The 24,534-nt window shown below is 43.2% G+C and overlaps 1 protein-coding gene across 2 annotated transcripts in view; it reads right to left on the bottom strand.

Annotated features, from left to right (window-relative positions):
• Window positions 1–24,534, bottom strand: part of Snx25 (sorting nexin 25) — a 101,689-nt gene that overhangs the window by 9,841 nt on the left and 67,314 nt on the right. The window contains exons 7-14 of one of the 2 annotated variants that reach the window (XM_050147245.1): window positions 19,484–19,665; window positions 15,126–15,257; window positions 12,470–12,742; window positions 10,643–10,804; window positions 7,570–7,701; window positions 5,196–5,336; window positions 2,439–2,552; window positions 1,256–1,420 (exon numbers count right to left, since the gene is read on the bottom strand). In XM_050147245.1, the coding sequence (XP_050003202.1) occupies window positions 1,256–1,420; window positions 2,439–2,552; window positions 5,196–5,336; window positions 7,570–7,701; window positions 10,643–10,804; window positions 12,470–12,742; window positions 15,126–15,257; window positions 19,484–19,665 (1,301 nt within the window). The remainder of the gene's footprint in view (window positions 1–1,255; window positions 1,421–2,438; window positions 2,553–5,195; window positions 5,337–7,569; window positions 7,702–10,642; window positions 10,805–12,469; window positions 12,743–15,125; window positions 15,258–19,483; window positions 19,666–24,534) is intronic. The other variant, XM_050147246.1, reaches the window with a different exon arrangement.

Below are 24,534 nucleotides of genomic sequence, written 5' to 3'. Positions count from 1 at the left end.
TAAAACACATTGCAACACTCAGTCCTAAATGGGATGTCTTCATCAAATCTCTTTCCTTAAGGCTCAGGGAGCTGGGATTTTTGTTGGTTTGTTGTTGCTTTGGAAAGGGAGGAACATGATGTTGGGTGGGTAGGGAGGTGGAAAGGATATAGAAGGAGTTGGGGAGGGAGAAAAATATGATAGAAATATATGAATAAGTTTTAATAAAATTTAAGAAAGAAAAAAAGAAAGCTGAGCTTGTAGAACCGGCTACCAGACTAATGATAGGTCTTTGGGTGTTATCAGGTGAGCAGTCAGACAGCTCCTTGGAAGCACATGGAGTTCTCTAAAGCTTCCTGGCTTCACACTGGTCCAAGAACATGAAATGTTTCAAAGAGGCTGAGAAGGTGAACACTGAGGAACAGCCATAACACTCACGGTTAGAGAGCAATTTCACAGTCACCAAGTCACTGTGTATCCTAAAATGGGGTAATGGAGGAGAGTTAGCCAGGTCTAAACAGACACAGAGAAGAGAGGTGGTAGAGGAGCTCCAGAGGCAGGGGGTTCACTCAGACTGAAGAGAGATGTGGGCATTTCTTTCCCAACTCGGAGTGCAATAAATAAAGCACCACACTTTTGTTCATAGTCTCCCTGTGCCACCTCAATAAACCATCCTGACAAAGAGTCTGTGCCATCTAGCAATAGACTAAGAAGCAGCCAAGTTTGAGGCTAGAGAGCCCCAAACAGGTGGTCCAAACATGCCTTAACCCTGAGGTTCAGACTGTGAAACTGAACACGTCTGCTGTCTCTCTGGTGACTGCTCTATCATACACCCTGCTGCCAGGTTCTTCCTGATTCAACATGCTCCATGGTTCTTCATACCCAAGAGGGAAGCTTTGGCCCCCTAACCTGCCATGACCCCTTTGCCTCATCTTCCATCCGCATATTACAGACACCTGCCAATCTAGTGTGACAATCTGCCCACTATCCCAGACACACCTGAGACCTCAGACCCACACCAACCTCCTCCTTTGATGTTTTACTCTGGTCACCATCCGAGGCACCGGCAGCCACAACACTTCCTGTCTACAGTACGCTTACCCACCTAGCTATTTATCTTCCTGTTTCTATTTTGTAATTCTTCAAGTGATTAACTCCCAGATGTGAAAGCGATCATTGAAAACTTTTGCCTTCAAGAAACCGCTCTTCCTTCAAACAGCATTCAAGAACTATCTCCTAGAATACACTTAAGTGGGACCACCTTTGACCGGCTCACCTCCTGATGGGAGAAGAAGTCTCGAGGAAGTTTCTCCAGAAAGGAAGATAAGGAAAAGGAGTTCTTTTTCCCCTGCACGTCAATGACCTTGAGGTAGTCAGGAGAAGGGCTCAAGAAGGCATAAAGTGCTTCGCTCTGACACAGTCTGTCATCCGAGAGCAGGTTCTGTGGAAGAGGAGAACTAATTACTGCTACATAGAAAACTATCTGGGCTGCTGCGAGCTACAGCCAGGCAAGGCAGGCAGAATGAACTATGTTATGGACTCACTTTCACCATAATTCTACACAATAATTCTTATCTCAGAAATAAACTACGTAAGAATACTGTCAGAGGTCTTAACTGCAAAAGACGCGGTGCTGAAAACCTTAGCCAGTGGACATAGTATGCAAAGGTTGCTCGGTGCTGCTTGAAGCCATAAAATTTTTATTTTGCACACCACTCAAGATCTCCAGGGCTACTGCTTTTCAAAGACAAATTTACTCGTCTGCATTTAACCTATTTAAAATTTGCATATTACATGTGCCTACCACAAAGGACCCTTTACTGGCTGTGTTCAGATATGGTGCCCTTGCCCAGCAAGAGATGTGTCACCTCTTTCAAAAGCGTGACTGTTTATACAGTTATGTAACTGTTTACACTGGTCCTTAGCGCTGAAGCCCTGGAGTTATCCACACTTATCTGGCCTAGGAGAAAGAACAGAACATAAACCAAAGGGTTTGGGTTGTTTGTTTCTTTCTTTCTTTTTCTTTTTGAGACAAAGTCTCACTATGTAGCCCTGGCTGGCCTGGAACTCACTATATAGACCAGACAAGGCCTCCATCTCCCATGTGCTGGGATTAAATGTGTTCACCAACACACCTTGCCATAAATCAAGTTTCTGTGTGAGCTAACGTGGTTACAGCACAGATCAGCAACACAACAACAAAAATGTTCTGTCCCTAGTGTCCTAAGAGAGCAGGTCTAAAGGAAACAAGCCACAGGAAGCCATTGCCCTGAAGGATATGAGTGGGAGAGTGATCTTTGGGGAAGGTGAGGAGATGGGGGACACCTGTGTGGTGCTGGTAATACAAACTGGGGGTGGCTAGAGGAAACAAGCGGCAAACTGCACGTTCCTGGGGCGGTGACAGTCTACGACAGACAGACAGTCTCACCCTTAGCACCCCAAATCCCCCACGTGCTTACCTGTAAAAACTTATTCAACTGATTCTTTGACTTTTCCAGAAACTTGTGATCTATGGATTTGAAAGGCAGCTTACTGAGAGAAGGCAACTGGACTTTTTTTAAAGAAGGGACACACTGTAGGTGGAAAAGATTAAATGTTACTCTTTTGAAATTACGTTTTCATCTTAAGAGAGTTTATAGTTATAGTTAGAACAAACCAAGTAGCCCCCTCTTACATCTATTCCTCTGCCCTTCTCCCCACCTCTGGAGACAGACTCTCACAGCATAGTCTGGTTGATCTGGGGCTTGTGATTTTCCTTTCTCAGTATGCCTAATGCTGGGATCACTGGCATGCACCACCACACTCAGCTAAAATGCACACACTGTAATCAGGCTCAGAGACCCTGGAGGGACAGGAAGCCCAGAACACAAGCTTTTCTACTGGAAGATGTGTTTCTAACTTCTTCGGGGGGAGGGGGGATAAAAAGGAAACAAAACATAGGTTGTAGCTTTTCAAAGGAAACCACTGACTAAATATATTAGTAATAATAATAACAACAGGCCTCCACATTCTATCAGAGCAGTGCTCGATAGATGATATGCGTTATTTTATCCTTGCAGCAGCTCTCTGAAGTTTTAGAGAAGCAAACGGGCAGTGAGATTGGAAATATACTTCTACTGCTTACATATGTCAGACAAGCGGGTCCTCACAACAGGGCACCCAGGGCAAGTGGAAAGGGAATAAGGTGTCCAACCATCGGTCCAGATGGGGAACGACAGTCACAAAACCACACATGGATTTTATACAGTTTCATTCAAATAGCATAATGCTTTGGTATAATTACCATTTTAAGTTTTAAGAACATTTATTTTGCAAGTACATTTTATGGCAAAATTTATTTTCCTCTTTTGTCTTTGCTAACAGACTAAGCTGACACTTAGCTTTACTTTTCCGTGGCTTGTCCCACGGAAAGCAGCGCAAGTCTCCACAGTGCTAGCTTTACCCAGTAACTACTGGAGAAATTTATTCTTACATTGGGATAAATGTTTTGTTTTCCATAGTCATAGAGTAACTGCAGTCAAAGTGAGAAGTGCTGCAGCATTTATGACGCCCAGTTTGGCTGCCATTTTTTAAAAGCACTTGACGAGTTGTTATTCATAAAGTCCTCATTAAGAGGGTTAGAAATCTGATTCCTAATGACACCCTGCTAAACTCATAGAATGGAGCCTAGGATAATCATCATGAGCTTCATCCAGCATCTGACGGGAGCAGATGCAGAGACCCACAGCCAAACATAAGGCAGAGCTTGGGGAATCCTGCAGAAGAAAATGAGGAAGAATTGGAGGAGTCAAGGAGGTCTAGACCCCACAATAAAAACAGCCGACAGAGTCAACTAACCAGGGGTCATAGAGGCTCACAGAAACTCAACTGACAATCAGGGAGTCTCTATGAGTCTGACCTCTGCATGTTATGATTGTGTAGCTTGGTGTTCCTGTAGGACTCCTAACAGCGGGTGTGGGGACTGTCTCTGACTCTTTTGTCTATTTGGGGGATCCTTTTTCTCCTACTGGGTTGCCTTGTCCAGTCTTAATAGAAGGGATGTACCTAGCTTTATTATAACTTGCTATGCCATGTTTGGTTGATATCCCTGGGAGGTCTGTTCTTTTCTAAAGGGAAGAGAGGAGTTGTGGATGTGGGGGAGATGGGATATGGAAGAGTCAGGTTGGGAGAAGAGGGAGGGGAAACCATAGTTGAGATGCACTATGTGAGAGGAGAATAACAAATAAAATAAACAATTCTTACATCTAAAGAAAAAGTGTTAGAAATGACCTGGGAGACAATGCTAAAGGAAACATGTCTTTCGTTGGCAAAAGAGTAAGGAGGGCTTCTCCAGTGTTGGTTCATTCTCGGCAAGAGAAAAACGGCCTAGAATTCAAAGTGAAATGACTGCAGAGGTTTTCATTGCTATGATAAGAGGAACTTGTCTTCGGTAGAAAGTGAAATCACCTCTAGAGGAAAAGCAGGAAGAACAAACTTATTCTGACTCTGGCTTGGCCACTCTGCACACACCTGGAATCAAGTAAGCAATGGAGTCAGTTCCCTTGACCAGCAAATCCAGGAACTCACTAGATGGCTATGCTATCCTATAAGCATGATACACATTTATAATATCTGCATCTACATATATATCATATATATATATATGTAAATCAAAGTGAAACAGCGCTCATTACTGACAGCAACAGAATCACAGAAGCGTTTCCTATGGACCACACATCCTTCTGCCTGCTCAGTAGCATCTACTCCCTTCATCCTCACAAACAGGAGATGTAGATCTGAGGAGCCGGTTGTGTTCTCTGGCTCTGGGTGTTTTCATCCACTCCACTCTGCAGACCCCTGGAGTACACGCAAGGAAATTCTACATGCTCTGCCTTCCTAGTGCCTTAACACACCACTGATTTCAGGACCCGCTGAAGGGTTACAGACCACAGCTTCAACCCACTGGTCTTAGATCCCTGGTCTCTGACATCTTTGGGGCTCTTCAGCGATTTATAATGAAAATCAGACAACCATCTGCCCTGAAGGATCTGGAGTAGACTAGATTGTTTGATCTATGAGTCATTTCCAAATGTCAGGCTGAAAACACTATGCACTGGCAACAACAAGCAGAAAGAGCAATCTCTTTTCCTCTATGAATGGTGTGAACTCTTGAATGTCTTCATACTCGGAAATTCTATGTCCTGTGATCATGAGTCCGAATTCACGAGTAGTCGTACCTCACTAAGTTTCCGATGTAAATTCTGAAACTCACTGAGCCTTCTTGGGACGGTCCAGTTCTTAGTTTCAACCCCTCCAACTTCTTGTAGATTTACCCTGACAAAGTAACAAGGCATTTGCTCGCCATTCTCTTCTGTCACCTTGAAGAAACAAACAAATAACCCAGACAACTAAATCATAATAAGCAGACACTATAATAGAATTTTAGTAACACACACAATTGCCCTCTTTCTGGTGTACCATGTACAGTACCCTTGTTAAACCCTGGGATCCTAAGAATGATCTATCTTCCCTCTGGCAATTAGATCGTGTTATGTGACACAGCAGATCTTAGAATGGGGAGATCATCTGGATAGGGCTAAATCATAAGGAGCATTTGTTCTGTTACAAAACAGAAAATCAACTCAGAAAGATTTCATTCCCAAGAAGGAAACAAACAAGAAAAGAGAGCCCAGACCTCAGGTTTATATAATAGGGACTCCTGAACTCTGCCAAGAGTCTCAACCAGCCTGGGAGTGAGTGCAGACACCCAGGCCTTGTGGCATAGTAAGTAGTGATCAGCTACTGTGGTGGGGGTCCTTTACTGTCCAGCTTCTCTCTCTCTCTCTCTCTCTCTCTCTCTCTCTCTCTCTCTCTCTCTCTCTCTCTCTCTCTCACACACACACACACACACACACACACACACACACACACACACAGACTCATACAGATACACACATGGTGAAAGACTTTGAGGCACCTTAGCACTACTGAACCCCCCTTCCTGGGAACCAGGACCCTGGTAACCAACCACGCGTGCACGGGAGCTTTGAGTCTTTCCATCCCCATTGTAGTCTTTCTCCAATAGACCCGGACCCTGGAACTGGGGTGAGACGGCCTGCAGGTGTTCCTCCTTGTAATCGCCATAACAGTGATCAAGTAGAGTTAGCTGACCATTGTATGAACTAGTCAAAATAGTTGACAAATGATTTTTGGACTTTCCCTTTGATTCTGTACTACCCCCTCCCTGATTTTGTGGTTTTTTTTTTTTTCCTTTAAAAGAACTTGTAATAGACAAGGCAGGCGTCCTTCTCCTCTCGAGGCTGAGGGACTTCTGCCGTGGCAGAATAAAAATTCCTCTTGCTATTGCATCAACCGTGCTGTGAGTGTCTCTTGGGGCGACCTCCTCCTTGGTGGGGCTTTAGGGCCCAACATTGGGGCAATTATACTAACTCTAAGTCTGAATTAATATCATAAATTAGAGAAGAATTAAAAAAGCAAAGAGACACTAGGTTTTGTGGACACCCACACGCACCATATGAGGGAGGAACGCTACTCCATTGTATAGGCGGGACATGGGGGCATGGCCAGAGTAGCCAACTTCTGTCCCACAGAGAAGCTTAATGGGAGTGCTCACAGGAGCCCTTGGGCACCTAATGAACCTTCACACGTGGCTTTGAGAGCAGCACCTGGAGAACAGGCTGCGTGTTTGCCATATCTAGAGGAAAACAGTTTGAGATTTAAGCTCCCTTGCACTCAGCCTGTCGAGCTGCTGAGACACTGGCAGAGAGGAGCGTAGATAAGAACAACGATTAGTACAATGGAAAGAAACAAGACATTGGTGCCTGTGCTCACTTACGACCTCGCTACTTGTGTGAAGTCTGGTGGGCGTGACTAGCTACCCTAGCTTCCCCCCACTTGGGAGGAGGGAAGGGCATCAGCCTTAACGGCACAGCCAATGCTTAGGACCTCTTTCCTCTATCAGGAATTATTCTGTAGTCAAATGGAAGGGGACAGAGCAGGGGACAAGAAAGCCAATCGGGGCGAAAACAATCAAGATACATTATACATGTGTATGAAAACATCATAATGAAATCTATTATTTTATACAACATATACTGATCAAACAAATGGGTAAGAGGGGGTATAAAGTGTACCCTTCAAACCCTTTGAACAAACCAGATAACCAAGAGGAAAAATATTAATTACTAAAGATTTTAGAGTTTCTGAGATCTAACTGAACAAAATGGAACAATAAAACAGTTACATTTTTTATTATCTCCAACTTCCTAAAAATACTTTCCATTTTATATCAATCATAACAGAAAAAAAATAAATCAGTACTCCAAGGGCATTAACTGTTCCTGTCTCAAGGTTGCTTACAATTCAATGTACAAAAGCACGGAGTTTCTGACTGGAGTGGAGTGAGCTCAGGTCCACTCCACGAAGTCCTGGGCAGTTTCCCCGCATGCACGAGCACACTGGAGAGAAAATAGAGGAAAGGAAGGTAGTAGATGAAGGGGCTAACAGAATGAGCATGGGCTTTGACCTTCACTCTTAGTTCTCCAGGGGAAAGCTACGGTTTAGACAGAGCACCTGCGGCTGCGGCCATACCTCTGCACTGGTGATGGTTGCTTTCCACAGGCCCAGGTTCTCACACCACCAGTCCGTTCTTGCCATGTGCAGCTGGAGGTCCGTGCATTCTTTCTCTATCAGAAGTATTTCATCCTTCAACTTGGAAATAATCTAGCACAAGACAAACAGCCTGGGGGTTATGAAAACAACTCAGAGGCTCTGCAATCCAGCAGAGAAGCAGCACAGAAACCAACACACAGAACAGCTGTGCTCTACGCTACTGACGAGGGGCCTAAAGTAGTGCAGCTTCGCTTGAAACAGCACCTGGAAGAATAAAGTTCTCAAGTATTAGCCAAGGAAACGAAAGAGTTCTGTAATACACATTATACAACACCAATAAAATGATGAAAAATAACAAATATTTGTAGAGATCCTAAGTTCATGACCTAGAAGACTTGATATTGATGTTGCATAAATAAATTTTAAAAATGACTCAGACATATTTTATATTTTCCAACTTGAACCACTTTGTTTTTTTTTTTACTTTTAATCTTTATGTGCATTGGTACTGGGTCCCCTGGAAAGGGAGTTTTTTTTTTTAAAATAGTTATTTATTTATTACATATACAATGTTCTGTCTGTGTGTATGTCTGCAGGCCAGAAGAGGGCACCAGACCTCATTACAGATGGTTGTGAGCCGGTTGCTGGGAATTGAACTCAGGACCTTTGGAAGAGCAGGCAATGCTCTTAACCGCTGAGCCATCTCTCCAGCCCCAGAGCCAACTCTCCAGCCGCCAAACTGAATGACTTAAAAGGCAGATGAGCCTCCTCCTGGGGGCCCCAGCCCTGAGCACAACTGTCTGTCAGGAGTGGAGGGTTCCCTGCACAGCCCAGGGGCAATCTGATTTAACAGGAAATAAGGAAATGTTCAAATTCAGCCATCACAACAATGAAGCCACCAACTCGCTTGATAACCTTTCATGTGATTAGGGCTCAGAATGCTTAGCCCACAATTATTAGAAATTCTTTAAAGAAAGGCTAAAGATGGGGGAGGGGGAGGGAAAGGGGAGGCGGCGGTAGGGAAGAGACAGAAATCGTTAATAAATTAAAAAAAAAAAAAAAAAAAAGAAAGGCTAAAGAATGTCTCCTGGCCAAATGATGACCCAAACGGAAAATAATCCACGGAACACTCTCCAAGTCATCTTTCATTTGGCTTCCTAGAAACACAGCTGAATTGAAAATGAAGTAGTCTAGAATCAAAACAGCTGTTCTGGAGGAACAGGCCGCACTGCAGTCACCATCCACTGTGCAGGTGACCCTGTCTATCATGTCAGAGATGCCATGGGAAAACTGCGGGGCCCTCCACGCTCCCACACACTAACTGGAACGGCTCCGTGTTGAGGGGAAATAAATCTGTTCTTATGATGACTCTGGGAACCTGGTACTTGTCTCCTTTCGCACTCACAACTCTGGAGAAGTAACACCACTACCTGGAGAAAGCGCTAAGGAGTCTAGCCTGTGTCTTTCTTCAAAGAAAACCCACTGCTCCAACTGAACACTGGATTATAAATGAATTAATATTTTGACTATAGATTGGTAAAATGCTTATATCTTCTTACAATATTGTTTCAGAAATACTTTATTATAAAACTATTTGAATAGTCATGAAAGAAGTATTAAAGAAGTACCAAGCATGGAAACCCAACGTGATTCATTAAAATTATTTTACTATAAGTTGCTTTCCTCAGCACATTCAGGAAATGCTGGAGGATACTCATATAGAACAAATCACACCTCCACTTTAGAAACCCCATTGGATTCTAAAGACACATAAAACCAGAGCAAAACTGGACCAAACTGTGAACTGCTTTTCACGAAAAGTATGTGTGTGTGTGTGCATGCGTGCGCGCGCGTGTGTGCATTATGAATGTGTGCATTGCACACTCAGGTGTCTTCTTCAACCACTCCCCGCCTCACTTTGAGAACCTGCAGGTCATCATTTTGGGGGGCACATTGCCTGGTTGTCAGGCTGCTAGCATCTGCCTATCTGTCTCAACAGAGCCGCACCTTCTCCCCCAGCACCATGCCTGGCTTCTGCATGGGTGTGGGAACCCAGACTCAGCTCTTACATTTGTGCAGCAAGCACCTTACCCCACTGTTTACATTTTTTTAAAAAATATGATTTATTTTTATTTTATGTATATGGACATTTTCTCGGCATGTATACCTGTGTACCACATGCATGCAGTGCCCACAGGGACCAGAGAGGGCATCAAATCCACTGGAACTGGAGTTAAAGTGGCTGTTAGCTGCCATGTGGATTCTGGGACCAAACCCAGATCCTCTGCAAGAGCAACAATTGTGCTCTTCTTACCCATGGGGTCATCTCTCCAGTCCCAAGCTGTTAATATTTTTTCTCTTCGTTTTTTTTTTTTTTTTTTCCAACACAAGGTTTCTCAATAGCTATGGAGTCAGTTCTGGAATTTGCTCTGTAGACCAGGCTGGCCTCGAACTCACAGAGATCCACCGCCTCTGCTTCCCAAGTGCTGCACCACTACTGCCCAGCTATATTTTAACTTTTTAAGTTAATTTTCAAAGACATATTTATTTTATTTTTCATGTCTGAGTGTTTGCCTACATGTGTGTCTGTGCATTGTCCATATGCCTGGTGCCTAGGAGGAAAGACAAGGGGGTCAGGTACCCTGGAACTAGGGATACAGACAGTTGTAAGCTGCCACGTGGGGCTGGAAACTGAACCCAGGTCCTCTGTAAGAGCAGCAAATGCTCTTCACTGCTGAGCCATCTCTCCAGTCCCTAGAATTTTTCAGATTAACATTAATAATGCCCTTCCCCTTCCCGAGCAAAGAGAAGAATCAAATTCTTTGGGACCAGGGTAACAGGTGTTCAGAATTGCAACCATTAGGGAAATATCCAACACTTTCAAACTCAAAATCCTCTTGGCTTTTAGCGAAACACTGTTTTCATGATTCTGTGAAGCTCTCCACCTGATCCTGGACATCATTCTTAAGGAAACTGACAGCTCTCAGCATAGAAACTACTATTTACACAGAGGACAAACGTTCAGAGACAACCTTGAAAGCTAGACAGTTACCTTCTTATCGGGTTTTGGTGCATTTTGAATAGAACTTAGAGCTTGCCTTTTATATTCAAGCTTCTCACTCAGCTCTCGAAGTTTGTTTACAGCAAAGCTGGTTTGATCGCTAATCCCACTGCTGCCTTCTATGGCTTCCTCGCCAGCCTCCCCTCCTGAACCCTGGCGGAAAAACAGTAAGCCAGCACATTTTACAACACAAAGTCACCTCCCACCCACTGCTGTCCCCAAACACCAGATTCCCCTGAGGAATACTGAAGAAGAACCTGCCTAGTGCCTTTCTCCTTCCCCAGCAGAGAAGAATGGGATCATTTGAAACCAGAGCAGCGGGTGTTCAGACTCATGGGAAGGAAAATGTCTAACAGCCCAAATAGGGGTGGAACCCCATGGACCAATCCCCAACCACGGGAATCTGTGGGACAAAAGGAGGCAACTGAGGCGCCTGCCATCCCTTCAACAGGAATGCTCTCTCTTCCATCTCTGCAGGAAACCGAGCTCGCCCTCCCCAGGCTTCCAACAGTTCTATGAAATCCTTTAAAATAAAATGTCCATATTTAACAGCTCCATGGCATTTTGGTGGATTTTTTTTTGTTTTGTTTGGGGCATTTTTTTTTGTCTTATTGGTCTTTTTCCTGTTTGTTTTGATTTTCAAAACAAAATGTGTGTGTGTGTGTGTGTGTGTGTGTGTCCCTTGGGGACGGGTGGAGACACTAACACTGGAAGATTAAAAGTTGTATATTGGGAAGTTTGAAGGATCTAGGAGTTGGGGGAGGGGGAAAACATGATTAAAATATGCTGTATGAAAAAATGAATTTAAAAATGTTTAATTCCATACTACTAGAAGTATTTCAGTGTGCACTTTGTTCAGTATTGTTCTTGAAAATGTATTATGCACACCAACATATATTTTACAGGTAAACAGCATTTGCAGTGTGATTTGGGAAGGCCTTGGCTTTCTATTGAACAACAGATTCCTTAGTTTCCATCTGTGGACACTGCAGGGAAGTGCTCAGGACTCTTCTTCCAATCTTTTCTCCTTAACTTCCTCCCAGATTGTTTCCTGAAGGTTTTTTAATTAATTGTAGCAAACAGCAAATTAAATTAAATGAAAGTATAGCTAATTCCAGAAAAACAAGCTGTTTTCATTTTTGGATGTTCTTGCTTATTACATATAAAATGTAGGGGTTCCTTTTATTGGTTAATGAATAAAGCTTCTTTGGCCTACAGCAGGGCAGAATATAGCCAGGATGGAAGGGATATAGAGAGAGAGTAGGCAGAGTCATGGAAACACTGTGTAGCAAGCATGCTGGCACTGGTAATCCACAGCCTAGTGGCAATACACAGATTAATAGAAATGGGTAAATTTAGGATGTAAGGGCTAGCTAGGAATACGCCTAAGCTACTGGACGAACAGTGTTATAAATAATACAGTTTCTGTGTAACTATTCAGGACTGGGCAGCCGGGAACAAACGAGAAATCTCCATTTACATAGACGCATTATGGCAAAACCCTACATGTTGTCCTCAAGTGAGTGCGTTCATGAAAAGCACTGCACATGTGTGAGGATGTTTTAGGCAATTATAGTTCTTCTAGGTGTACCGTGTGCCACACCACAAGAAAAACTCAGTGAGGTTGCCCCTGCTGCTGTGGGACAACTTTGTTTGCTTTCTCTGCTCATACGAACTAAAACAAATTCTACCATGCAGCGACATTTTCCTACATTTCAGTGATTTCAAACATTCCTTCCCTTAACTTTTTGGCAGGGGTTTGGTCACAAGAAAAGGAGCTGGCACAGAAGAGCGGAAGTGAAGGTGCCCGCGGCTCACCAGCTCATCCTTGTCAGAGGTCGGCTGTGCATCCCGCCTTTCTTCCTCTCTCGTCACCAGCCTCTCATAGAGGTCACTGACGATGAAGGACGGGTAGTACCTGTCCCGCAGTGCCTCATACACATCCCCTTGGATTTTGCTGAACACCTCGATGCCTTTGTTTCCTACAAGACACTGCTGGATTTCTTTGTAAAGTGACTTCTCCACGGGTATTTCTTTGCTTTCCACAAAGAAATTCTGATAAATTTCACCAACCAACTGTGGAATTTCATTCTGAAAAGACAGGAAGATGAAGAGAGAGATAGGTAAAAAAATGCTGTCTCAGCCAGGTGGTGGTGGTGCACACCTTTAATCCCAGCACTTGGGAGGCAGAGGCAGGTAGATCACTGTGAGTTCGAGCCCAGCTTGGTCTACCAGAGCAAGGTCCAAGACAGGCTCCAAAGCTACAGAGAAACCCTGTCTTGAAAAACCGAAACACACACACACAAACAACAACAACAACAACAAATGTTGTCTCTGAGAGAAATGATTTTCCACTAAATCCCCTACATGTTAAAGCTAAGAGGACAGTATCTAGATGCATCCTAGAACTGTAAACCCAGGGTCTCAGCCTTCTGTATTCACATTCAGGGCAAGTATCAGACCTTGAAACAAGCCACTTCTTGAAGATGAATACTTACATTGAGCAGTTAATATCTCAAAATGCTACAGGAAAGTAAATCATGAAATAGATTAGCTCTAATATCACAACACATCCTCATCTTCACAGAGACGTGACTTAGGAACAGTCTCACTTACTTTTATCTGATGTAACAATGACGGGCTCACCTCTCTAACATGGAAACAAATTCTCAGCCCAGAAAGAAGCCAATAGAGTAACCATAGATAAAAACACAATGGGTATTCTTCAGTGATGTGGGAGTGTCATATATCAATCTGTTGATTTCATTGGTTAAGTTATAATAAACCAGCTGCTTGGCCTCATGGCTTGGAACATAGATGGAAGGAGTGAACAGAATAGAATTCTGGGCGGAAGAGGAAGTGAGGTCAGACTCTGCTCTGCTCGCGGAGAGACCCGACAGCTCTGCTGGAGCAGGGACGCCATGCTCAGCTCTCCCAAGCAGATGCACGCAATGAAGCTCCTCCAATCCCGGATGGACTTAGGCTAGACTCTTCCCGGTAAGCGCACCTTGGGGTGCTTACACACATCATTAGAAATGGGCTAGACCAGGTGCGAGAATTAGCCTGTAAGGGCTAGAGTTCATGGGCCAAGCAGTTCTTTAAATGAATACAGTTTGTGTGTTGTTATTTCGGGCATAAGCTAGCCAAGCGCGGCCGGGGTGTTGGGGACACAGCCCCGCCGCTCACTATTTCAACACTTCAGACGTAAGGCTGCAGAGCAGCTCCACTGTCACTGAGCCATACCAGACAGCCCAATCCTGAGAGCACGCTGGGGTCACTGCTGCGCACTGCAGAAACACCAACCTCTCTCCCCATGCACATGATCCTTGTGTGCTCCAGGGGTGCTCCCTCAGCTCTAGGAACACTACACAAACTTCCACAGTCATAAAAAGACATGAACTAGTGACCACGACTCATTTATCCGACTGTCAGAACAAACGACAGCTACCTTCAGGAGGCTATTTCCAATTATAGTCAGTAGTTTGAGAAAACTTTAGATCACTCTTTACAACATTCTTTTGGGAGCAGCCGAAAGCCAGCTGGCTAGTGATTTCATTGAGTAACAGATGGTAATTTGTGCCTTGTGAATGAATCAGCAATGAAAAGTCGTCCTGAGATTTCAAAATATCACAAGACTGAATTTAGCTGCTTAGTCCAATGTGTGATAAATCAGGTACTTAATTTGGTTTTCTATCCTAGCAACATTCATATGCAAATGAAATAAATGCTCTTTGCACTTATGTTAATGAATCACTCAAATGGTATATGCTAAGATAATATACATGGTACATGTGTGAGTTAGATACATTTACCTATACAAAGCATGTACAGACATTCTTTAATTCTAAAATATGCATTGAGAACTTACTAATGACAATACATAATATATTGGGTTCTTTGCTCTGAGAGGCATTTGAAACCAAAAATGTTTGTGTTCCTTTGTTCAATCACATTTTGTGTGAAATAAAAGGAAAAACCTACTGTAAAAAGTGTACCACACAAACAAAAAGAGTGAAAAGCGTGAGAACTGCTCATGGTAATGAGATCCACATGGTGACAGAGCAAGCTTAAGAGGCCAAGGTTTCATAAAAACCACGTGGATGGGTACACATTTGTATGCTTCATTAAAATAATGATTTCTAATCTCTTGATACACTTGTAAATATTCCCCCTTGACTATTCAGTCAAAAGTATCTTCTATAAAGACAGTGCAATACAATTTGATTTGCCATAATGGGCTGAGTTATAATATAGTGATGTAAAATGATCCTTTAATATATACTTAAGCCTGGCATGGTGGTACATGCCTTTAATCCTAGCACGTGGGAGGCAGAGGTAGGTGGATCTCTGTGAGTTCGAGGCCAGCCTGGTCTACAAAGTGTCCCAGGATGGCATCACTGACCTAGTGATACACTGCCTAGCATGCAAGCTTCCTTCAGCGAACGACTACTATTCCTTGAAGCAAACACACTACCTTGTTAGCAGTCTTCAGGTGCTCCACAGACTCCCAAAAGCCAATCAGAGTCTGCCTGTCCATTCGCTCCAGGTATGTTCCAAAGCGCTCTCGGTAGAAAGGATTGGTCATAATATCTTCAAACTGAAGAATCTATTAAGAGAATATAAGAAAGTGTGATAGTTTGAATGAAAATGGCCCATAGGTCCATAGGGAATGGCACTATTTAGGAGGTGTGGCCTTGTTGGAGGAAGTGTGTCACTGGGGTGGGCTTTGATGTCTCAGATGTTCAAGCCAGGCCCAGTGTCATCCTCTCTTGCTGCTGCCTGTGGTCTGGACATAGAATTCTCAGCTCCTCTCCAGCACCATGTGTGTCTGCAGGCTGTCATGCTTCCTGCCATGGCAATAATGAACTGAACCTCGGAACTATAAGTCAGCCCCAGTTAAATGTTTCCTTATAAGAGTTGCTATGGTCATAGTATCTTTTCACAGCAATAGAAACGCTAAGACGGGAAGATTTTCTAAAGATCAAATTTCAAATACCAGTCTGCATTTAACTTCCATTACTTCTACACTCAGGGAAAAATGAATCTTCAGACCATAGACAATGTAAGATAGTACACCTGAGAAGATGATATAGCTATCAGGTCTCTAAATTTTAAATTCAGATTCCTGAGTATCGAAAATGCATATATTCAAAAATCACTAACCTTATTTTAAATGTTCAGTTATTTAACATCTACTTGATATCAGGACACAGATAACAATTCTTGTACGAAGCAAAAAGACATAAACAACTAGAGAGAAATTAAAAAAAAACTAAGGCTCTAGAGTCTAATGGTTTGACATTTTTACTTCCTATCATATCTCATACAGCTGAGGAAAAATATAGGTGGGTCTACATCCTGATTTGTTTATACTTCCATAGGCGCTAACAAATCTTATGTAAATATTATTTTAATTGGCCCCTAAGATTCCACTGTATGTGCTACCAAATCAGTTCTATCACTCTTATTTATTGGTTCCCACAGAAAAAGAAGACACTGAATATCTGAACACAGTTGGAACAACCATGAACAGGGACTGCTGTAATAGGAGCGAGCAGGTGTCCCCCGTATTTATTGGTGACTCAATTAGGAGAAATACCACAAATTAATTTAGAAGGCATTTAAGACCCATATCCTTAGTCTAAACCAGTAATGGAAATGATATTTAATAGGTGGAACTCAAATATAATTACAAACTTTTTAAATTCTGAAATTCTTAAAAATTAACATGATGGCAATTTGCAAACATTTTAAAATATCACATTAAGGTATTTCTAAAATCACATGCAGAAAGTCCATAGACGCTCAACCCTTCCCTCAGCAGCCCTTAGTCTGTATTGTAAGCAGAAAGGAGGGCATATTTTTAAAAGCAGTTTCTAGAAACTGATGAAAGAAAATGACTTACTGAATATTCAAAATGAAAATATTAAAAAATACCGATTTTGTATTAGCCACTGAATCATTCAGCAAAGTTTTTCTGTGTTTTTTGTTTTTACATCTACTTTACATCTTTTTATCAGTTTCTCAGCAAAGAAGCTAGTCAGCACAGCTACTGCAGATCATTTGAATTCTGGTAGTTCAGTAATTCTGGGATATACTAGCACCTGCTTCTACTTTGTGTAAACCCTATCAGGGAAGCTTTTTTTTTTTTTAAGATTTTTTTATTTATTATGTATACAACATACGCTTTGATGTATGCCCGCACACCAGAGGAGGGCGCCAGACCTCAGTACAGATTGTGAGCCACCATGTGGTTGCTGGGAATTGAACTTATGTGGCAGTAAAAAACTTTTCAATCCTGTGAGCTTTTATTCTGTCACTTGGCTTCAGTACTATCTGCAGAATGAAAATGAAACCACTACTTCATGGAGAATCACAAGAACTGTTACAAATCACAGCAAGCAACAGAAACTAAGCAGGAGACTGAATCATGAGGCTTTGAGAAATTCGATATTGATATATAAAAAGATATTAGTAAATTAAAAAAAACTTCAAGGGTCACTTTCTAGATAAGTACATATGAATGAAAACATTGATAGTGGATTAAGAGTTCAGTTAAAACTGGTATCAGGGTGTGGGCAGCTCAGCAGTAGAACAAGCACTTCACATGTACAACACCTGGGACTTGATCCTAAGAGCTGGAAGCGGGAGCAACATAAACCCCTAGCCTTTCACACCCAGGCAATCTCTTTCTTCCTTTATTGTTGGGAGGGGGTTGGTTTTCAAGACAAGGTTTCTCCGTGTAGCCCTAGCTATCCTGGAACTTGCTTTGTAGATCAGGCTGGCCTCAAACCCAGAGATCTATCTTCTTCTGCCTCCCTATTGCATGGATTAAAGGTGTGTACCACCACACCTGGCCAATCTCTTTCTTTTAACTGATGGCTCATCTAATTTAAAAGGAAATATTTTGAAGTAAACTTCATGGTAATTCTTCCTGACCAGACTGGGATTAGGTCACAACAAAAGTGCTCTGTTCATTTATGAAGGTAACAGAACAGCTCAAAGCCACCCAGTTCTAACTCCAGCAGCATGAACCACCATAGGCTGGAGAGGATTAGCTGAGTCTTCATCCTTAAGACTGGAGGAACTGCTTTGACTATAAGGATAAACTCATGCTATAAAAGGCATTTCTCCTTTCCTGTTTAGAAAGAGTGGATTTAAAATGCAGCAAGATTTGGGACTTCTTCTGTAGTCACCATAAAGCAACTTGCACTGAAATCACATTCTGTTTTCCTAAGTCTTCCGAAAACTCTCCTATTCTATATTCTATAACCCTAACTATAGAGCCCTTAGGGGCCTCACTTAGCTGTACATGTTGCATCTCGACTAGATCTCTCTCTCTCTCTCTCTCTCTCTCTCTCTCTTTCTCTCTCTCTCTCTCTCTCTCACGCACACACACACACACATATATTTAACTATAATATATTATAATCATAGTATATTAGAATTAACGTAGTATTATAATGTGTTATAAATTAAATTATAATACATATTATAATTAAATATGATTCTATCCTATTCCTCATTCCAATCCAATAACCAAGAAACAGTGGCCCCTCAATGAGTGTCTACTGAATCAGCGAATTAATTAAAATAATGAAAGGATACAAGATGAGTTCCTTCTCTGAGATCAAGAGGAGAAAAACTGAGGGAAAGAAGGCAAAATTCAATCTGCCAAGTCAACTCCCTCCAACCTTGACCATAGTAAAGCTTCTGCTTTACCTCCTAAGACAGGACATCAGGAAGAAGAACTGCGCACAGTTGCTATCAACAGTGTGGGCATTGCTATCAACAGGGGTTCCTCAGCTGCACTGGTGCACCCGTGTAAGACACTACAGAACTGTGGCCTGACAGGACAGCAATCTTCCCTGAGGAGGCTCTGATGACGACCATGCCAGAAGGGAAGACAAAGGTAAAAGGTTGTCTTAGTGGAGGGAGGCAAGGGGACTAACAGATAGGTTCCTGACTCACACCTAGACATTCACGGTCAGGGACTGAGTGGAAGTCCGAGAAGGGAAAAGTTAGAGCTGCAGACAGGGCTGAACTGTATCAGTGTTTTCTTTGTGTCCAGTCTGAGAAGAGAGGGACTTCCGTTTGCTGAGAAGCCCTGTTCCTCAAGCTCCTGGGGACACACTGCAGCAGTTTGCTCCATCCAAACTGTTCCAGGTCGTAGAAGAAAGTGTGGCCCCTTGCACTGAGGATGCTCCTAAAACAGGGCTAGCAGGTGTCCTGTGCTCTACAGGATCTACTGGCCATGAGCCGACAGTCAAAGGCATGTGGCTCAAAAGCCACCACTTTATGGTTTAGTCAGAAAGCACTGAGATTTGTGAATCAACCACATCTGGTCTTTATCTAGTTCTGCCTCATCCTATCTAAGTGGCTTTGGGCAAGATAATCAAATATGCCACCTCATTATCTAAGTATCAAGAAAGAGCTCATAGCAATTCGGCTAGTTAAGTGAAACAGTCTTTACTTCTTAGGCGGTACGTTATGTCTAGTTGATAGTGGATGACTTTGATTTAGGCTCAGCAAACAGAATATGTTTCTCTTGAAGTGGAGGTGAGTAGAGAAAAGAAGGGTGGCAAACACATACACCAGGCATGTGCACACATATATGGATATATACAGAACATACATGGATACATACACCGCCTATCATCAACTTACAAAATTCAAGAACACCCAGTAGCATAGTTTTTTACTCAAGAAAGCAACAACCTGAGCCTGTAGCAAAGAAACGTGTCTAAAACATTAAAGTGGTAAAATAATATGCATGCATTTGCACTGTTTATAGTAAACTGATGTGGTCACACTAGAAGCTGCAAGCTCTACCTTCTGGCTCTGAGGCCCTTCCCCTTCATCCAAGGCCCCATCCTCTTGCAGGTCGTAGGCAGGACCTCCCAGGACTCGGATTCTCTTCTCACACTGCTTCTTTGCCACAGTCAGCTGGTTAATGTACCTTTTCATGTTCCTGGCCCTCAAGAGATCAGTTTTCATGGCAGCTGACTCCTTACCTTAAATAAGAGTGACAGTAGTCAGTCAGGAGACAAAGGACACAACAATTCTGAGCCAGAACCATGTCTGGTATGCTGCATTTTAATTTTTTTTAAGTTTATTTTTGAGGCAGGATTTCACTATGTAGTCTGGACTGGCCTGGAACTTGCTCTGAAGGCCAGGTTGGCACAGAAACCCACCTGCCTCTGCCTCCTGAGTGCTGAGATTAAAGGCATCAGCCACAATACCCAGCTTTAATGTGCTATATATTAAACAATAGATGAAAATTCAACAGATGAGAATTTATCATAAACATGTACATGTATTATAAACAGATACAAAATCCAACCATTTATAGATCTTACTCAAGTGTAAAATGTTTATAAACCTCTCTCTATATACACTCAGAAACTGATCTGTGAGCATAGGAGTAAGCAGTATCTGTATACAGATACTTACACATATTCACTTATAAGCATGTACTGAGTGTTCACTGTGTGACTTCTGAGATCTAAGACCAGTAGTTTTATTCCATGGAACACTTTAGAGTGTACCAAGGAAAAGAAACAAAGGCGGTATGAACAATTAAGAGTGTCATGTGGGCAGAAAGGAAAATATAGACACCTTCAAATGCTTTAGCAAAGGTCTAGCCTGAGCTTTCTTAAGGAAATTATATTCATGTAAACATAGACAATTAATAGAACATGGCAGGCAGAAGAACTAGCAAGACCGGTGTGAAAACCCAGCTCTAAGGCCTGCATAACAGATGCAAATGGAGCCCAGATCCAAATGCATCTGCAGAGAACTTTGTTCTTCAATTCAAAAGAACTGCACAGCTTTTAGCACCTTTAAAAAGGGTGCTGTCCTCTTAGTTAAGGGTTCTACTGCTGTGACTGAACACCAGGACAGAAAGAAGCTCAGGAAGGAATGGGTTTATTTCATCGTATAATTCCACATCACCGTTAAGCCATAACCTTTTCTTTCGTGTTCAAGATCTTACATAAATATCAATATCACAATATAAAAAATTTTAAAAAGTAAAACCACAGTCTTATAAATTCAAATACTTATAAAGCCCAAAGACTCTTTAAAATATTAAAAATCTCTCTAACATCACAATGTTTCTCTGAAATAGGCACAGTCGCAATAAAAACACCAGCATCTCTTTGTAAAATTCTAAAACGGTCTTAAAAGTTCAGTCTCTCATCTGTAGGCTCCTGTAAAATCAAAAATAACTTAAATACTTTCTTACTCCAAGAGAAAAGAAATGAGGTACAGGCAGAAGCCAATTAAAGCAAAATCAAGATTCAACAGAATAAAGAACTCAGTGCTTGACCCACAGGATCCTCTGGCTCCACCTCCCGGGCCTGCCACCAGCAGTACACACAGCTTGTCTCCTAGGCTCAGGCCAGCTCCCCTCCAGGGCTGCTGCTGTCTCAGTGGCCAATCTCCAAATGCCGGGGTCTCCTGCTATATCTGGGCTACACTTTCACTAACAGCCTCTCCTAGAGGTGACTCTGACATTGCCACAGTCCCAAGCCTCAACTTTTCTTCACAACCCTTCAATCCTGGGCCTTCTACTGCAACTAGGCTGCACCTTCACCAGTGGCCTCTCCTGGCCTCTCTTCGGAGACTCTGGCCCTACACACAGGGCCAAGCCTCATCTACTCTCACGGATCCCCCGATACCTTCAAACCAGTGCCCATTACCAAGTTTGGCTGCAGCTTAACCTCGCTGGACCGGTCTCTTCCTTCACAGCTGACTCTGTATCCCAGTTTACTAGCATCAGCCGTCTCAGAAAGCAAAGGTTCCACTTCAGTGTTCTTAATTAAAACATGAAACAGCTCCAGTGTCTTTAAGGGATCTCAAACGTCCTCCTGAAACCTCACAGCCCAGACCTCCAGCGTTTGGCTGTTCTCGGCAGTGTCTTCTCAATTCCCACATCTCATTAAGCTCTGAGCATCAATGGCTTTTCTAGTCCCAAGATCCAAAGTCTTTCCACAATTCTCCCAAAAATACATGCTCAGCCCTGTCTTAGGGCTTCCTACTGCTGCGGTAAAACTCTATGACCATAAGCAGCTTAAACTACCAGGACTTCTTTCCACTGCCGAGAAGGCAGGGAGGGACTGAAGCAGAGGCCATGGGGAGTGCTGCTTACTGGCTTGCTCTTCATTGACTGCACAGCCTGCTTTCTCATAGTACTCAGGACAGCCAGCCCAGGGGTGGGACCTCCTATAGTGAGCTGGGCCCTCTACATCATGGTTTGCTCACAGGCCAATCTGGTGAGGCATTTTCTCAATCAGAGTCCTCTCTTCCAAAATGACTCTACACCTACGTCAGGCTGACATACAATAGCCAGGGTATATGCAGTAAATATGTACATAGGAAGCAGCACATATATACCAGGGCAGACAGTGGAAGACTGCTGGCCCGAAGGGAAGCCCACTGAGGACTGTCACAGTAAGGTTGACCTGGAAGGGAATGTTTGGTAGCTTGTGGCATTGGGAGAACAGAGGACTTAAGGACTTGAGGATTCAGAGTCAGTGCCCATCAAACAAACCAAAGGGCAAATTACTCAGGATTAAAAGAATAAAATAGGCGTTAAATGTAGCTTCTACAACTCTGCTATAATCATAAATGGAAAATGTGGGGTCAATTATCGCAAGAGGAACACTGGAGAAAACTGGATTTGTGGAAGATTACAATTTCAATTTTGGACTATGGAGTAGATGGTCTCCAAAAGTAGCCCCGATATTTTCCGTATCACACACTCCTCTGCAATGTCTGTCATCCCTAGCATTTTCCCTCTGGAAAGCAGGACATATGTTTCCTCTTAGAATTGAGTGAGCTTGCAACCACGGCGGAAGTGACTCTATGACTTCCAAATCTAGATCACCAAAGGCCGCTGACCTCGAGTTTTGCAACACCGTGCATCATACCATCCAGCTGCCCCCAAGGCATCCATACTTTGGGGCCTTAACAATGACTCATGGAGACATCTATGATAGTGTGGAGCCTGGACTCCCACAGACCTTGGTCGAGAGAGCAGCACACATTCAATACTAATCCGGCACCCAGTGAGTACATCGTCTTGAATGCAGATTACAGATGGCTCCCCATTAAGGAGAAAAAAGGAATCCCTTCCAAAACCTAACCCAAATACAGGCCCACAAGCAAGAGAAAAGGTTGTTGCTTAGGATAATTTAGGATACATTTTCTGTGTGTGCAGGCTAGATAAAGTACCAGTACTGGTCAGAATGTTGCCATATTGTTACTGGCCTTCAACCACATTTGTCTGACACAGTTGACTCATCAACTCAAGAAGTACTGGAGTCTGGGACAGAGGTGGCCACTGCATTAAACACACAGAAGTAATCCCTGGGTATGGCAGCTACACTTGCAGGAGTTAGAACACACCTTGGAGATGAATTGCAACGCACCTGTTTAGGGCCCATGCTTGGTTTCTCTAAGTGCAGACTAAGACATTTTCCCTGGAGACCTTCTGCTCCCCAGCCTAGTCCTGACTTCCTTCGTGTCCTACTTAGTCACTGCATGCAATGCATGAAATAGTCCCAAGGCGGGCTGTATACATCAAAATGTAAAAGTCAGGCACAGTATCAGAAACACGCTTCCTGCCGGGAGACAAGTGCCTTTCTGGTACGCACAGTCCTAGGTAGACAGCAGGTCGACGGGTGCCCGAGCACACCATGGATGTCTTCCCATTTGTGATCTGAGAAGCTGCCATCGCCGGATTTTAAAAGCGGTTTCCGAATTATCCTGTGTTGGCTAACAGTAGCACTCACCAGAGGACCAACTCAGAAATGATCCAAAAGGGGAAAATATTTTGGAATTCCTCTCTGTGAGAAAGCTAATGTAGTTGGCTTCAAATTAGTCTGTCTGTACATACCAGATGCTGTGTGGGTTTATCTAGATACATAGACACTTGTAAAAGCTAATTTTTCAGAAAAAAAATGTTCACTTTGAAATACAGAGAGAGAGAGAGAGGGGGGGGGGGGGGGGGGGGGGAGGGAGAGAGAGAGAGAGAGAGAGAGAGAGAGAGAGAGAGAGAGAGAACAGAGGGAGGGAGGGAGGAAGAGAGGGAGGGAAAGCCCATTACCAGCTCCTCTTCTCAGAGGGTGTGAGGAACATATTGACTCAGGATTTAGCCAAGGTTCAAGATGACTACCAGGAAGCAGCCTTTCCCAGCAGCCACTGACTGTCACAAACTCTGAAAACTAAAGCTGCCTAGGAACTTAAAAATGTTTGCCTTCCTCTTCAACTTGAGGCTGCTATGTTCTTTTTGAACAAAGAACAAACAGGATTACCTCATCAAAGCTACCACCTCAAGTGTCATAGTGTCAAGTGTCCCACCACTTCAGTGGAGATCATGCTTGTGGAAAAAGAAGAAACACTGCAAGCCAGCAGCAGAGTCACAGACTCCACAGCGGAGACAACCCACGTGCTGGAGCTGGGGGTGCTTCCTCCAGTTTAGGGTCCAACATGCACGTGATGCCCTTCCAAAGAGATTATGTCACTCAATCCACATGCTAGCTACAAGCTGCTCAGCCTGTGTGTTGAGTAGACAGGTCTAAGAGCCAGAGTCAGAACACACAGCTGAGCTGCATAACCTCCACGTGTTAAGACAAAGACCCAGATGACCAGTGTAGCAGAGAAAATCTATGACTGAAAAATCAGGACACCTGGGCTCCAATTCTGACTCAAGTATGTGACCAACTTGGTCTACGTTCAAATCACAGAAATGGTTTAACATCCCTGGACTCAACTCCATTTTATAAGATGCAGGTTTTAGAAAATGCTGTCTTGTGGGGGAGAAGGAAGAGATGTGGTTATGAAAAGAAGGTGTCATGAGAATACAAAGAGAGCAACGG

This window comes from Alexandromys fortis, unplaced genomic scaffold (assembly GCF_014885135.2).
Source record: "Alexandromys fortis isolate MF-2015 unplaced genomic scaffold, M_Fortis_MF-2015_v1.1 scaffold_32, whole genome shotgun sequence".
Taxonomy (NCBI): Eukaryota; Metazoa; Chordata; class Mammalia; order Rodentia; family Cricetidae; genus Alexandromys; species Alexandromys fortis.
This window is presented reverse-complemented; position numbering and strand designations above follow the sequence as displayed.